Raw genomic sequence first — 13,846 nt, 5'->3', positions numbered from 1 at the left:
TCTCCCACAAAGACTTTCTTGTTTAGTCCTGCCTTTCCTCTGTAGCATGAGAAACACTTCACCAAACCTGAAAAAAGCCTTGCTTATCCTCTTCCAAATCCCAATTTACAGCTCATCTCTGCCACGACGCTACAAAACCCAGATTTTATGGTAAAGCAGATAATCTAAAACTATATTTTCCCAATTATTTTTTTGGTTCCATGTAAAGTAATGCTATCTACTAAAATCTGCGCAGTCAACAAAGCTTTCTTGTTCCATTTTTGTCACATTATTTATTTGCTTGTGTATTTTATAACTATTATTTTTCCTTTTTCTACCTGTGTTTTTAGACTGAAGGGCTTTGGGGGCGCAGGAGAAAGGAGGTACAAATATTTGGACCTCCAATATATATGCTAATATTTGCTGCTATAGCGGTGTCATTGAAACGGGTACAGATAGTGTATTTGACCAGTCCATTCATGTTAGATAGATTTATGTGACTGTGGGAAAATGAGGTAGAAATGAATGGATTAAAAAAGACCACTTGCCTTTTTTTTTTTTTTTTTTACTTTTTCCTTTTTTTGTGTGTGTGTATACAATCTATGCTGGAACTGCACCTTTAGGAGCTTTAACATTTTGTATTGTACATAGGCAAAATTATTCAATACTGGCTAGTTAAAATACAGCCTTTTGTGGTTGCCTAATGTTGAAAATAGGAGAGCTACTGTTGAGAGCGCTACATTATCTCTCTGAATACCAGCTCTTTATTTACAAACTGGAGTTTATGAATGTTATAAATGTATAAAGATTTAGAAATGCTTTGAAGGTGTTCTCTTTTGATATGTATATATGACATAATCCCTGGGACAACAATGCCTTGTCTCAGTCAGGACATGTACATGCTCTTGGAATATAAATAGCAAGTAACTAATTGTGCCACTAGTGTATACTTGACAAAACTCTTAATGACCATCTGAACATCCTCAGACATATCCCAGAGCAGTAATAGCTATCTGCAATGTGATGAGCTTGAAAACATTTTAGCAAGTCTGTTGCATCAGCAGTGAGTTTCTTCCCTAGAATACAACTGGGAGAGCTAAATATATACAATGTATATATTAATATAATATTTTATATTATATATATGTGTGAATATGTCTATACAGATAAGCTTCTGAGCAGTTTTCTTCTGAATAATAACCAGCATCATACCTAAATGCTATTTCGCTTGCTCTTTTGTTTGCTGTGGTGGCAGTCTGGCTTTACAATACAAAGGTCACCTTTTGATTCTGTGCTGAATAGCTAATATAATCTCTATTCAGAGGAACATTGTACTTTTTCTTTAGTTAGCACTAGACTGTGTTTTGGTGTCATTTTCTTACTGGGAATTACACGTTTCCCCATGAACTGTCCTTTTGAATCTCATCCATTTTCCCCCGGAGGAAAGGACAAATCACCTAAATAAGTGTGGCAGGAGCCAAGGTGTTGGGTAATGACTGATTAAGGGCTTATTTCCTTTATTTTGTGTAGTCACATATGGTGAGAAAAGTTCACTCAATTCCTTAACTGCAGGTGTGGCATGCTGTTCCATTTTGTGTGATTTGAGATGGGGGTATATCAATCTCTAACTAAACTCCTCCCTTGCTGGAAGGAGAAGGCCAACTTACACAAGAAAGGGATCTGATCTTTTGTTCCTCATTATTACACATGACTCTTCAGTGTCGCAGGCTTTCTATAGGTACATGTAATCTGATGGCTGAACTAGGGTATAGTACTTAGTGTCAACAAATCATTAATTTCACAGACCTTGGAAAAAAAAAATATAAATATGTTAACTGAAATGCATTTGGACTGAGGGAATTAAAGAACTGGTTTGGGCTGAGATCGTAATGATCTGTACAAAACATATTTGGTAGCAGGGAAAAGATTCAGGTAAGAATTGAAACCTTAAATGTATAACATCAGCCACTCATTAACTGCAAGGAACTAACAGAAAGATGTTATATCACTGACCACTGGGTGGGGGGAGGCGGGGGGGGAGGGGGGGAATGTCTGGCAACAGCTGAAACACATTTCCCTGTGAAAGATGATTGACACTCATTCAGGGAGTGGAGACATTTTCTACTTTAAGTAGATAAAGAAAGGCTATCTCTCTTTATTAGGATACTTCCAATTCAGTGACTTTTTTTTTTTTTAAATAAAATAATCTTCAAAATGGTTGTAAAGATTTAGTCTCCATCCTTGAAAGTTATGTGGGTGAGCCATTTGACTACAAAATGAGACAATGCAGAGGGTTATGAGGATTATTTAGGATTATAATTCACTTATATTTAGGCAGCTGATGAATCAGACTAGTCAAGAAGTCTAGTCCTTGAAGCATGCTTTTAACAAACTAATCACAAGAAAACTGGAATTGAGTGCAGCAGTTTTATTGAAAAAGTCCACAGGTGTGTGCAATTCCTTTATTAAAATGTTTTCAAATACATTGGGCAAGGAGCAATTGATGATCAAGAGTTATTCCTTTTTTATACATTTTTATTTCCAAAACTATACAAACATTGGAAAACTTTCCTTTTCCTCCATTTTAGCTATTAATAATTCTGTAATGATAAGTTATATATCTCCCTCTTCAATCTGCAAGCCCACATTCCTGGAGGTGACATTTTACATCTTTGTCAATTAAAAAAAAGGTCAGTCATATTTACATGTGCTTAAGGTTGCATAATTGAACATCGTACAGGTTCTGAAAACCAGTGGATAAATGGTTTTCAAGATTCACCCAGGTGGGCTGAAGGTTTTAAATACACATAAACTGCATACATGTGATTTAGTAGCCAAGACACCATTTGTTCCCTTTTGTTTTCAGGGTTATCTATAAACTGTGCTAGCCATGGTAAAGGTTTGTTTTTGTAAAGGTACTCACCAAGTGAAAAGCAGCACTGACAACTATTGCTGATCAAGGACATGAATGGGCAGAGAATTGTATGTGTATATATAATACAAAATCTAATGTTTCAAAATGAACTTGAAGCTCTTATGTAAAAAAAAAAAAAATGTCTAGAATAAGAGCTATTTCCTGGACTAGATTAAATAATAATAAAAAAAATCCACAAACACTTGTGTAAGGAAAAAAGTAGAGCTCAACATAGGAAAAGAACAATAGAAGCACATGGATTAAATTCGGAAGCTGATTTTGCAATGTATAATTACTGGAAATTCAGTTGAAATATAGCAACATTATCAGTGGAAAATGAAGGCTACAACTGCAGCAGACACATACAGTATACTTTATGAGCTATTGTATTGGCCATACAGATTTGTCTACATGTTATTTATTTGAACCCTTAAGGCTTCTCTAACGTCTTACATGAAAGTGCTGTCTGCTTGGATCTTCCATGCATGAGGAAAAGGGGTAATTTTTCAAGGAAAAAAAAAAAAAAAGAAGTCCACATTTCAATTACAATAGCACATCCAGAGACACAAAATAAAAGACAAAAATTTATGGTACCTTTGTTTAATTTATTTTGGCCCCCAAAAGATGCATGCACTAGACTTTATGTACTACAAGATATTGAAATATTTACAGCATTGTACATGTGCTCTTAAAGGGATGGCAAAGGGAAAGGTCTATTTTTATCTTGGTGGGAGTAGAAGTTACTTTCCTAGCTTAATAATACCTATTCAAAGTGAGAGATGACTCTTCCAAAAAGAAAAGCCCACAGAGAATAAAGCTATAGCATAATTATAGCCAATGTTAACAAACTGTACAGCACTTTACCTGGGAATTCTCCCCTCTCTCACTCTTGTTTGAAATAGCAGTACCAACTATTAAGTGATGTTGCTATGCTACCCTTGACCTGTCTGCTCTGTTTCTCTCTATTCCAGCAGGTACAGCTGTATATTACCTGTTTCTATGATTTTTATTTCAAATTATTTCAGCATGTTGAATGGACATTTAATTCACAGTAACCTGATGGTAATTTTTTGAGAAATGATATGACTGATATTTACCGGGTTATGGCACTAAAGAATTCAGACCACTATAAAGCGCATCGTAAATACTTCAAGTGGACTTAGGAAACCATCTCTCTAAGAAATTCAGTGAGTAAGGCTCATATCACTGATTTCCTTCTGCTTTTAAAGGTAAAGATATGATACCCAATACACCAGGTTAAACAAACAGAAGGCAGTTGGGAAGAAGATGCGGGCATAGGAGTCCATTTTGGCAATGCGGATATGTATTCTTCCATGTCTCCATGCTCCTGTTCGACAATCCTCAAAGCAGCAAAAAAAACTGGCACAGTCCTTGCCATCAAGACACTCATACCCATATTCTTCATCCCTTTCTTGGAGGTGTGTAGCATTGTTCATTTGAATAGTAGCTGACCGAGGCCGGATGTCAATTGTAGGTGCCTAAGGTGGAGTGGCAAGAAAACAAAAAGAGCAGGTGGAAGAGACTCTGTTATTATCACCAGACAAACAGGAAGATAGAGACTAACGGTCAACATGTGAATGATGGTTCTGCGTGGGGTACATAGGAAATTGCTGAGGAGTTGTAATGCTAAAATTACCTTGAACTTATTAAAATCAATTGCATCATATGCTTTAACTTTACAGGAATGTAGCACAAATCAATACAAAGTGAACATCTGTGGACAATTAGCTTTAAAGCCAAACTAAATAAACATTAGAGGTTAAAGGAAACACTCAGGAATGTAATTGATGGTATCGTGAATTTCTTTTGTGTTTTATATTTTACATAGCTGCTTGATATCTGAAGGCAATTTGTGTATTGCACATGGAAGGAACTGAATAATAAATTGGAAATGCAGGATTTTAATATAGGGCTGGTTTGTGTTGAGACAGGAGCAAACATATACAGGACAATAGGCAAAAACTGGGTCCTTTGAATAAGGTTAGGAGAATCTCGGTAAGACTCTCCAACTGTTTGAATATATGCAGTTCACCATCTACTAATTTTCACCAGCTAGAAGGTTCAACATGTTCCAAATTTTATATAGTAGCTGTACATATATATACACATATATATATGGAATTAATTGACCAAATTAAGTATTTGAACTGCATTTGAGCACTTGGTGAACACTAGGATGACAGGCATTGAAATTTCCTGCTGATAGTTATTGGGGTAAAATAACAATTCCATTCCATAAGTATGTAAATTTCTTGGCTTTTATGTGGTTTCTTTTTTCCCTTGGATTTTTTTTGTGGGTTTTTTTTTGACAAAATCTCTGCATTTCTGAATGAAGATAAGGTTTAGATGTGGAACATAGCTAGATATATTTGCTAATTTGCTAATTGTGTTGATCCACTGACAGCATTAAAAATATATATGCATCTTAAACCCTTTCAAAACTCTGACTTTTTTGCATAAAGAACAGCATTCGAGTAATTGATGACCATTGAATTTTGTTCAGGTCAACATCAGAACAGATTTGGTTTTATAATTTGGAGTGAAATCACAAAGGTTAAAAAGGTGGGGTCAGAGTTGAGTTCTAAAAGGGTGTATTGCAGGTTTCTAGTGTAGCTTGTGCTATTGGATCCCATGGCAAATTAAGAAAGAGAGGAGCAGAAATGTTTTAACATTAAACTTTCTTAATTCATGCGATCCAATAATGTTGGTCACTCTTGAACTTAGGTAAGTTCAGAACTATAGTGAATCAGTATTTGGGCTGCTGAATCAACTCTACAAATTGTTTAGAAATATGTAACCATTCTACTTAATTAGGAAGTTACCTTGAGTAGAATGCTTAGATGTCTCATTAAAAAAAAAAAAAAACCCAACAAAACACCACTCTCATATAAGCTCTAATAGTTAAATTCAGCAGTGGCATGCAGTGAATTTCCATTCCAAAAAACATTATACCTTGAAGGAAAACATCCGAAGAAGCTTTCATTTTGTAGACAGAAAAGAGAATCAGAGGGTTTTGTTTTAAATTAAAGAAAGAAAGGAAAGAAAGAAAGAGACAAAAATAATGTAAATTAAAAATATGTTTCTAAAACATAGTAAGTCAAAAAGAACTAAATTTATAGAAAGGTTGGGATAATAGCAATTTAAACAAGTATCTGTAATATAAAACCCCCACATTTTTGACTTGTCACTGTCTTGTAACTACATCTGGGCCAAAGACATAAGACATCAAACGCCATTTAGATATTTTTATATTCCCAGGGGATTCCAATCTTTTATGTTGAAATGTTTTGACAGAGATACAGTTTATAAAAACAGGTTTTAGAAAAACTTCTTTTTACCTGCAGACTGGGTCCTGAACTTTTAAGTTTTTTAGACTCTGCGATTAGGGTCCAGGCAATCATTTATAGTTCTGTTTGTCCCCAAATGCTCACAGATTAGTAATGTAAAGAACAAGTAATCTGCCCTTATATGGACATCTTTAAGTGAGACAAGTAAATCTGAGACAGTTAATATTTACTCCTTCAACTACCTGTGAAAAGCACACAGACAGCCTTTTATTTCAGCCTAAGACAAGCCAGAACGCATTACCCTCTGGAAGTGCCTCTTTCTTTCTTTTGACCAAGAGAGGCCTATGATCAAATCCAGCTTTAGGACACCTAAAGTTAGGTGAGAATTCTTCCTCTATAGTCTTAGAGAAGTTTTTCTGGCTGTTTATCCACTACAGAGTACTCTTTTACTCTCTTTTTTTTTTTTTTTTTTTTTTAGAGTCTACTCAACAGCTTTTGAAGTTGAAGTTATAGCAATAATGTGTAACAAAAGGTTCTGTAATTACTATTTTTTCTATATTCTTTTTGTTCTGTATGTTCTAACTAAAAGAGAATATCTTCAAAAGTCCTTGAAAATTTTAGCAGAGCAAATCCAAGTGACTTCATTGTTTCCTAGATGCCTGAAATGGATTTGAAAATACTATCTATTAATGTAAAACACTTGTTCTTCACATTTCTCACAGGTATATTTGTGGGTTCTGTAGGGGATTAGGCTACTTTTCCCTCTAGGATTTTACACTAATTCTTTTCATCTCAGATATTCTAGACAACAGACTTTTCAGCTCAGTAGCAAAAGGCAAGGAGAAACGAAAACAATTTTTTTCCTGTCTGGGCAAAACCCCAAACACCTACTGAGGGTATTTCCAGGATTTTGTTATTGTGGCTATTATATACATTTTTTTATTATTGTGTAGCATGCATCCATAAGTAACATTGTTAACTGCTAGCCAAATCACTTTCTAAGGGAGAGAAGTAGATAAAGGAGGTAAGAAATACAAGAAAAAGTAGATAAGGAAACAATGAAAAGGAAACAGATGCTTAAGGGGAAATTAGAAAAAGCATACTCCATAGTTTGAATATAAAAGTTTAACTGTAGTCCTGATAATAAGAAAAACAGTCATGTCAATAATACAGACATAAGTTAATGGCAGAGAATATTGCTAAAGCTAAGACAGAGAAACTGACAGTTCTTCCATAAAGATCACAGCAAGAGCTCTATCTATAACATAAATAATGGTTTTGGTGATAGTTGTGATTTGCAGAACACTTTGGTTAAAAGGATCCTTATTCTAGGAAATTAGTTTCTCTGGCATCCAGACAGCCATAATATATGAGCTTTTCATTCTCAAGGTGAGTGTTTGCATTCCTATTAATACAAAGCAAGAGTATATATGTAATAGCAAAGTCTGAAAAGGAAGTACGAGCATAAAGAGGAATTTAAATGCTCTCTCAGAAAACCTAACTGAATTTTAGACCTTGCTGGTAAAAAGATACATACCGGATTTTTCTTCTTTTTGTCTTTATCCTTGCTTGGCTTTCTGTTGCTGACAAAGTAGTGCAAAGTCCCATATTCCACCAGTGCAGAGAAAACAAAAATGAAGCAGACTGACACAAAAAGATCCATTGCTGTCACATAGGAGACTTTGGGAAGAGATTTACGAGCAATTGTACTTAGGGTGGTCATTGTCAGGACAGTTGTAATACCTGGTAGATAGACAGAAAGCAACAGAGATATTATTACTTCAAGTAACAAACTGCTTTTGCAGTTATCTCTCTCTGACTGGTTTTGAAGTATACCTGGAATTCAAACATATAGCAAAGATATTAAACAGCACATCCCAGTGGTAAAATGTGGATTCAGTGAGAGCTTTGAGGATTAACATGAGGTATGAAACATTTTTGCATGGTCACTGCAAGTGCTGCTCTGCAGAATACTTTGGTTAGATGTATTCTGATTCTAAGAAATTTGATTTAGTTTTTTAGTTTTGTAGTTTACTTCTAGAGGGCCTTTATTTATTTTTAATTGGGAAATTTAATTTTAAGGTTTGTGTGCCTAAACTCTTGAACAGAGCCAGAGAGAAGAGAACTTGTGTCAGAGTGAGAAAATCATGGTGGGGAACAAAAATTGCGTTACTCCATTCTTCAAAGTAACCTCAAGACCAGTCTCAAACTTTTTGTGCTGTTGGGATAAGTTTTGCTTATTTGTAGTTGCAGGGTAATGAATGACACCAGTGTCGGTAAGAGACACACTTGCAGCTATTATATGAGATAGAAATTCATGAAAATTCTTAAGAAAGCATGTAATCCAGCAGGAACATCAGGACAAAATGTGTGTAGATTTGTATGTGTGCTACATAAAGAAATAAAGCCCTTTCTTTTCTCTTGCCTAAATGCATTCTAGTTATATGCAAAGGTTGCTAGCCCCACACAAATTATCTGCTGCTCATTATTTAAATGATTTCTTGCATATAAAGCTGGAAGGGAGAGTCTCTCAGGGCTCCTTACAATTGTTACACTGCAAGGTCAGGTTTCTCTCTGTGCGAAAGCAGTATCTCTTCTGGCCTTCATAAGTGACTGTAGTCTATAACTGAGAAGTACTGTGTCTTGCCTTACCATCCCTTCTCCTTTCAGAACATTATTGCCTGTACTATGATGTGAAGAACATTAAAAATGCATCAGAACAGTTAAAATCCATCACATTTTATATGGCAAATTTCATACCAATGTTTTTACCTCCTCAGTGGTACAAATAGACTAATTCTTAACAGAGGGACCAGTCTGTTTTGTATATCTAAGTAAAATTTAAAATAACAGCTGAATGCCTTTACTAATTTTATACTTCTTTAAAGCAGATTTTATAATATCTTTTTAGAGAGGATGTGAAAAAGGCAATAAAACACTTAATAGTTTCTGTCATGGGAGCCACTGTTCCTTTATTCCTATGTTTCTTTCAAGGGAGTTCTGGAATGAAAATGTTGTCCCTCATTTTGCACTCCAGTGCTCTGCGCTTTAGTTCTGTGAGGAAATGAAAACGCAGAAGGAAAAACTAAAATTATTCTCATTTGTGTGGATTTAATGCAGAAGTAGAAAATGTGTTTAACTTTCTCTAGCTGAACATTTCTACTTTGATAATTCTTGCAGCTATAGCTGCTTTGCACAAGCAAGGTTAATTTGGTCTCTATTTTAGTTTATTTGTGGAACAGTTGCTAAATGTGTAGAAATTGCTAATTCTGATTAATTGCATGTCACATTTTCATGTATAGGATTTTAGATGTCACCAAATTCAGTTGATTTTGTGGCCTGAAGGCTACATTTGATTGTTGGTCCCTAGAGTAGAAGTCAGGGTACTACATTCTCCCCTTTTTACCACTACATCACACAGACAGCCAGAAAGATTGATTCCTTCTCAGTATTTATTTCATTTGTACTGCTAGTCACCGTGATATGGAAGTAGAGGAAATAAAACTAATGCGTCTCTGCCTCTAATTCAGCAAGGTGCCCCATCCTCTTGACATTTATAAAAACCACTGCTGTCATCAGAAAAGATGCAAAAGTTTTTATTGTAGGTAATCTACAATACTCAGAGTGCAGATCTGACATGGTAAAAAGGAAGAGATGCAAATATGGTTGAGGCTGTGTTATTCATTGGAAATGACTATATCCCTCTAATTGAGGAGAGCTCATGTGGAATTTTCTCTCCTCTTACAAACTGGTGATCTGCAGAGGTGTCAATTAAACATCATAATGCTTGAATAAAAGCAGGAAATAAAAACAACTCACCCAGTGATGTTCTGGCTGGAACTGCATCCTTATTAATCCAGAAAGAGACCCAGGACAACACAACAATCAGTGTGCAGGGAATGTAGGTCTGAATAGTGAAATAACCCATTCTCCTGCTCAGGTTAAAGTAAACAGACATGACTACATAGTCTCCTGTAAAATAAAAGCATACTGAGATAGAATAATATGTTAAAAACCCAACATAGAATTTCTATAAAATAGCTAGGGTTTTTCTATTCTGTGTCTGGGTTATATATATTAAACTGATTCACCAGATACACTGTCAGAAAATACATGTATACCTCTTCTTCAACACTGGTATAGCTCAAGAACTGGTGGATTTTCCACACTACGAAAGTAAACAGTCTTGCAGGTTCACTTGGGTAACTTGTACTTTAACATTTCAAGGCTAACCTCCCTTGCATAGCACATCAGGCTTCTTTCTACCCAAGTCATTCCTCATAACTTGCAAATGCCTGGTATAGTCCTTTTACAGCAACTGAGTGGTGGTGGTCCAGCAAACCTCCAAGTCACCATGCTGTCCCTGTTAGCATGCTCTCAGCTCTGCTCTCAAATAATGCATGCTTTCAGATGTACTTTCTAAATTATTCACATTCTCAACTATTCTTCAGGGCTAGGCTGTGTCAATAATTAATTTTGTATGTGCTTGCAGATCTTCTGTAGTATTATCTCCTCTAAAAGGATTTGAACCCACATCTCCTAAGTGCCCAAAAAAGCCAGGCTATATGTTACTGTGGTGTGCATAAAACATCATTCCCATTCAATAGTTTTGTGATTCTTTTTCCAGTTTTTTTCTTCTCTCAAACTATTAAGTAAATTCCATCTGAATTCAGGAATACAGCAAAGCTTCAGTTTTTGATGTGTTTTTTCTAAACTGAAAAAACACTAGTTCTCATCTTTACTTCAGATTACAGCACTCCTGGGAAATCTTGATTGCAAAAGAACTACAGAACCCCAGGCTACAAAAGACTTCATTGCAATTCAGTGAAATGCAGTCCAGAGAAGTCTCAAACTGAAACAGAATAGGATTTGAAAATTTAGAGTGGGATAGTTTTTCAGCATTACCGAAGCGACTCTGTAGCTAATGTGTATTCTGCTTAGATCAGTACCTTTAGTTAACATTGAGTTCTCTGGTTTTAGGCATAATTAAAATTTTAATTTCCCCCAGAATAATCCCTTTGAACCTGGTCACAGAAGAAACTTCAGAGATAATTTTTCAGCTGGTGCTTTTTTGTTATATTAATTTTTTCAATGTGAATGTCCATATCTCAGGGATTAACTGATTTTAATTTAATTATATTATGTTATAATTAAACCAAAAACTTAAAAAACAAATTATATATGTGTGTTTCACAAGGAGATATGGCTGAATATGAGCAACCAATTTTAATAACTACAGTTTGATTATCCCTTTAATTCAAAGATAAGTTTGTGTTATATGTGTATGTCCTTCACATAACAAAAGAAACCAAAACAAAAAACCACCACTGATCAGGAACACTGTAAAACTGAAGCCATAAAATTATGGTATGACTCATTCTTCATCTCTCTGGATCATGTATTATCTTCCTGAGAAGTGATTATTTTGTCAATTTTTGGAATTAACTTTTTTATTCATTCACCTTCATATACGCTGTTAATAGCATTGGTATTTCAAAATTGGGGTTTTTTTTTTGATGCTATACTATGGTAGAGATTACTTTAAGCAGTAGCTGTATTACTTCCATGCAAACAGTTTTAAGAAGGCTCGTAAGATTTTCATGCTCAGTGTTTAATGAGGAAAAAATGAGGAAATGAGGAATGAGGAAATGAGGAATGAGGAAAAAATGAGGAATGAGGAAAATGAGGAAAAAAATTGCCAGAAGAAAGAGGTGAAATATAATCCTGAACCTAGATGAGAACATAAAAAGGTATAAAAGATTAGCTCAGAATTTAAATTAAAAAATCAGATGTTTTCTTTCTGTTATTGCTTCTTTTTCTGAAGCTGCAACTGCTATATACTCTTTTGGAGTAGCTGAACAGATATATCATATCCTAGGTAACAATTTTCTCCATATTTTTTGTCCTGTACTTGGACAGCTCTTTTTGCCCAACTGTTTTGGTAGTTCTAGCACTCTTGCCTTGTAGGGTCTTTTATTCAAAAGAACAGAAAATATCAGAATCTAGTACACAAGCCAGCACTTTCTTAGAGGTATCAGAGTCAAATCCAAAACTCAGCACCTGTGCTGAGAAAACAGACAGATAAATCCAGATGACCTAGACTAAGGCATACTGCAAAGACTTCATGCATTGTCCTTGTTTAATAACAGTGTATGCAAAGCAAGCCAAATGGTGGTGTGGATAACATATGTACATATGTATATAGGGAGAGTAGCCTCAGTCCTTCAATTTTATAGACCATTTCCACATACATTGTTTTATCGTGTTTTTTTCTAGAAAGCTTGGTGGTGACCATCTGGTCTCCATGGAGACTTGTTTGGATTTTTCCCTTACTGCAAGGAGTGGTTTTTATACAGTAGGTTATTACAATAATATTTTTACGATATTTTATGTGTTATTTTAAAATAAAAATATTTTTTGTTCAAAATATAATGCATAAGAGCTTTTAAAGTATTAACTAACTCATAAAGGCCTCAGTACATTCAGCAGCAATGAAACATTACTTTGAATTCTGTCGTCTCAAAGATGCACTTCAGAGGACAATCCACTTCCATAGAGCAAAAGCAGTGTCCTGTCACAGAGCATTTGCTACACAAACTGGAGAAGTGTTTTATACCTAATTGAACACAATTCCCTCTGCTTTTTTTTTTAAATACTGGACTTCTTAACCAATTGTTTAGAAATAGCATATCTCTACTAACGTTCCGAAAAGTTAAAAAGTAATGTAATTTTTCTAGATTTTCTTCAACCCTCACAAATGTTATTGCACCTTCATTTATGCAAAGACTTTCTTTCCTCATGGATATACGTGTAAAAAGATCCAAAACACTGCAGAATGATATCCATAAGAAACACTGTATCAGCTCCTGATATGTATAGACAAAGTCCACAGAATTATTCTGGCAGATCTTATTCCTCATGCCTTGTAGAATTGGAAACATTTTACTGAAAGCTCAAGGAAATAAGAGACCATATATACTTTATATGGGCTTTAAGGTTTCTACTAATGGAGAAGTTAAATCAGACGAAGTAAAAATAGCTTGCTAGGCAGTGGTGGAGTTGACCAGTCTGAAGAATCATTCAAGGATGCATAAATTCTTTTAAATTACATGTTACTTTCTAATCTGAAAGCCTGTTGGTGCTGCAGACACTGTTGTGTTGTGGAGTAAATTCCACTATTTCAGAGAATCTTACTAAAGAAAGGAATAGTATTATACCACAGAGAGGTGTTTTGTTTATTTCTCACTTTGCTTGGTTGGGATTTTGGGAAGTGGGAGGTACTGATGATTTTTTTCAAGGTAAGAGTGAGAATACCAAATATAAGCTAGGAAATGCCAACACAAGACAAGTCAATAATTCTGTAACGTATTGAATATCTCTTCTAGCCCTGAAGTAATAATGTGAACAATTGTAAATAAAGCATTAAGGAAAACAGGACTAAGTGGTGGGATGCTCCAGAGAAGCATCTTGCTGGTATTGCCTAGTTTACGTAAATGATGGTGGAATGATGTAACAGCAGGCCTTCTGAGATTTTGAATAAGAAAAGTACTCTGAGCATACAAATCAATGCAAGACCAAAGATGTGCAATTTAGGAACTAGTATCTGTTGCCATAACACGTACATCCAAAACATAAATGCATTAAG

The 13,846-nt window shown here is 35.0% G+C and overlaps 1 protein-coding gene across 5 annotated transcripts in view; it reads right to left on the bottom strand.

Annotated features, from left to right (window-relative positions):
- Window positions 1-4,116: 4,116 nt before the first annotated feature.
- The window catches only part of GABRG2 (gamma-aminobutyric acid type A receptor subunit gamma2), a 79,451-nt gene continuing 69,721 nt past the window's right edge, over window positions 4,117-13,846 (bottom strand). The window contains exons 7-10 of one of the 5 annotated variants that reach the window (XM_075715521.1): window positions 10,021-10,173; window positions 7,739-7,944; window positions 5,867-5,890; window positions 4,117-4,392 (exon numbers count right to left, since the gene is read on the bottom strand). In XM_075715521.1, the coding sequence (XP_075571636.1) occupies window positions 4,117-4,392; window positions 5,867-5,890; window positions 7,739-7,944; window positions 10,021-10,173 (659 nt within the window). Of the gene's footprint in view, window positions 4,393-5,095; window positions 5,114-5,866; window positions 5,891-7,738; window positions 7,945-10,020; window positions 10,174-13,846 lie in introns of all 5 variants that reach the window. The other 4 variants (XM_075715523.1, XM_075715522.1, XM_075715524.1 and 1 more) reach the window with 4 other exon arrangements.

The sequence above is a fragment of the Pelecanus crispus genome, chromosome 8, assembly GCF_030463565.1.
Source record: "Pelecanus crispus isolate bPelCri1 chromosome 8, bPelCri1.pri, whole genome shotgun sequence".
Classification (NCBI taxonomy): Eukaryota; Metazoa; Chordata; class Aves; order Pelecaniformes; family Pelecanidae; genus Pelecanus; species Pelecanus crispus.
This window is presented reverse-complemented; position numbering and strand designations above follow the sequence as displayed.